This window comes from Halyomorpha halys, unplaced genomic scaffold (assembly GCF_000696795.3).
Source record: "Halyomorpha halys isolate HHAL.00 unplaced genomic scaffold, Hhal_1.1 Scaffold6.1, whole genome shotgun sequence".
Classification (NCBI taxonomy): domain Eukaryota; kingdom Metazoa; phylum Arthropoda; class Insecta; order Hemiptera; family Pentatomidae; genus Halyomorpha; species Halyomorpha halys.
Window position 1 is genome coordinate 303,269 of NW_027111275.1, and position 2,016 is coordinate 305,284.

Below are 2,016 nucleotides of genomic sequence, written 5' to 3' on the forward strand. Positions count from 1 at the left end.
ATATAAAATTTAGTAAATTAAATTTTCAATAACTCTTGTTTTCTCTGAACAGTTAATGAAAAATGAATTTCTTTTAAGGTTAACATTAAAATATAAATAATAATACAAATAAATAAATAATTATTTCTGATTTAATTGTAAAAGTTATTTTTTTTTTAAACATTAATTATGATATAATCCTCCCTCCCCTTCGTATTTTTTTCTTTGTTTTCAAGCATTAATAACATATTTAATCACATTGTATTTCTTTTCCAATTCAAAATAAAGGGGAAATACGATTTTAGTAATGGAGCTCTGCTTATCTACTTTTTTCTTCTTTAATAATAAACATGTATTGATTTTTACTTTCACTTAGTTATAGGTAACAAGGATAAGATAACACTTAATGAAGCTTTTATTTAGTATAACACAGCAAGATAATGAATAAATTATTATGATCAATTACTAATTATAATATAACATGAGGTCATCATATGGTTGCTGGATAACCTGGTTACTTTATCATATATATACCAGACTTTCCCCCTTCCTTTTACTACTAATAACTAAGTTTAATACGAAACAAAGTCTTTTAAATAGGATCTTTTTTTTACATTTCTCCTTTGCCTGCCGGTCTAAGGTCCAATCTCCGGTCCGTCCCGTGAATTTTCCGCATTAGATATCAATGTATCATTCACACTTTGAGTAGGTTTACCCTTTTCAGCAAGTTACTTAAGAACTTTTTTCAAATTAGGAGCATACTTTTTGAATTGGAATAGATATGTATTTTTGAACATGTAACCTAGATAATTCTAATCAAGAGAGATACTTGACCGTGGATAACTTATACGAGGAGAAGATGGTTGGGGATGCAGTCAAAATAAGTTGAAGTAACGTATTTATGCCCTTAAATAAGTTACTTAAACTTATTTTGACCGCAATCCCCAATCATCTTCTCCTCGTATTAGATAATTCTACTTCAGTAGGATTTTCTTCCGAGGCTATTCTTTCATTTGACTTTCTCTTGGAAGTTTCCTTATTGTTACTTAGTTCTTTTCTATTTTCACCAGGAGGGGCAGGATGCTTTAAAGATACCGTAGACTCCCGTCCGCCTCTGAGCTTCATGAAGGCATAGTGGTAATTCGCTTCAATTATTTTAAACTTATCCACTAAGTCAACATATTTGCTAATTCGCTCTAGATTGGATAGCAAAACAGGAACTGAATTAAGTAGACAAAAAGGTAGAGTATCCCTATTGATAGTTCTACATGAATGTTTAAAAAATCTTTCATGTGATGTACAGTTCGTCAAAGGGATTCCATTATTATTTTTTACCATTTTCTTGACGTGTCTGAAAGCTTCATTCAAACCTAATGTTTTCTTATCAAGAAGGCGTTGTCTAATGTATGTGGAATTTCAGCCATTTATAAATGAGTCACGAATATATACATCTGAGGTCAGTTGCACTCTCAGCTCTGTGTCACAGTCTCGACGTATTGATTATTGTTGGTTTAATAATATAAGTTGAATTTAGTAAATTTATGGCATTTTTGTATAATTTACAATCGCTGGTTTTGAATGATGTGGGAGAAAGATAATTAATAAATACCTTTAATATATTTCCATTTTAGAACGAAAATCACTTTAATTTATTTTGCGAATATCACTTTAATCGAACACCCATTCTTATCGTAAAGTTTTTACTAAATTAAATTGTAATGATAACACTTAATAAAGCCTTTATTTAATAAAAACACAGCACGATAATGAATAAATCATTACAATGAATTTCTAATTTGGTTGTCAAGGTAGCTGTATTTGAAGATTCTGACTCCAATTAAAGATGTGAAATACTCTATACCAGAAGGCCTCGACAAAGCGTGTTCATACAGGTTAAGTAGCTGGTTAGGAGATGAATGCACAGGTGGAGTCTTACGTGTACAAGCCGTAAGTCCTCAAAGAATGGAAACTGCGTTATGCAGGGTTCCGGCCTACAATAGTGAAAGGGCAAGCAAGTCCGACGGGTACGAACCGTAG

The 2,016-nt window shown here is 31.4% G+C and overlaps 1 protein-coding gene across 1 annotated transcript in view; it reads left to right on the top strand.

Annotated features, from left to right (window-relative positions):
• The first annotated feature begins 1,821 nt into the window (after positions 1–1,821).
• Positions 1,822–2,016, top strand: part of Dus4 (Dihydrouridine synthase 4) — a 14,039-nt gene continuing 13,844 nt past the window's right edge. The window contains exon 1 of the mRNA XM_067049292.1: positions 1,822–1,926. Coding sequence (XP_066905393.1) covers positions 1,896–1,926 — 31 coding nt within the window. The 5' untranslated portion in view covers positions 1,822–1,895. The remainder of the gene's footprint in view (positions 1,927–2,016) is intronic.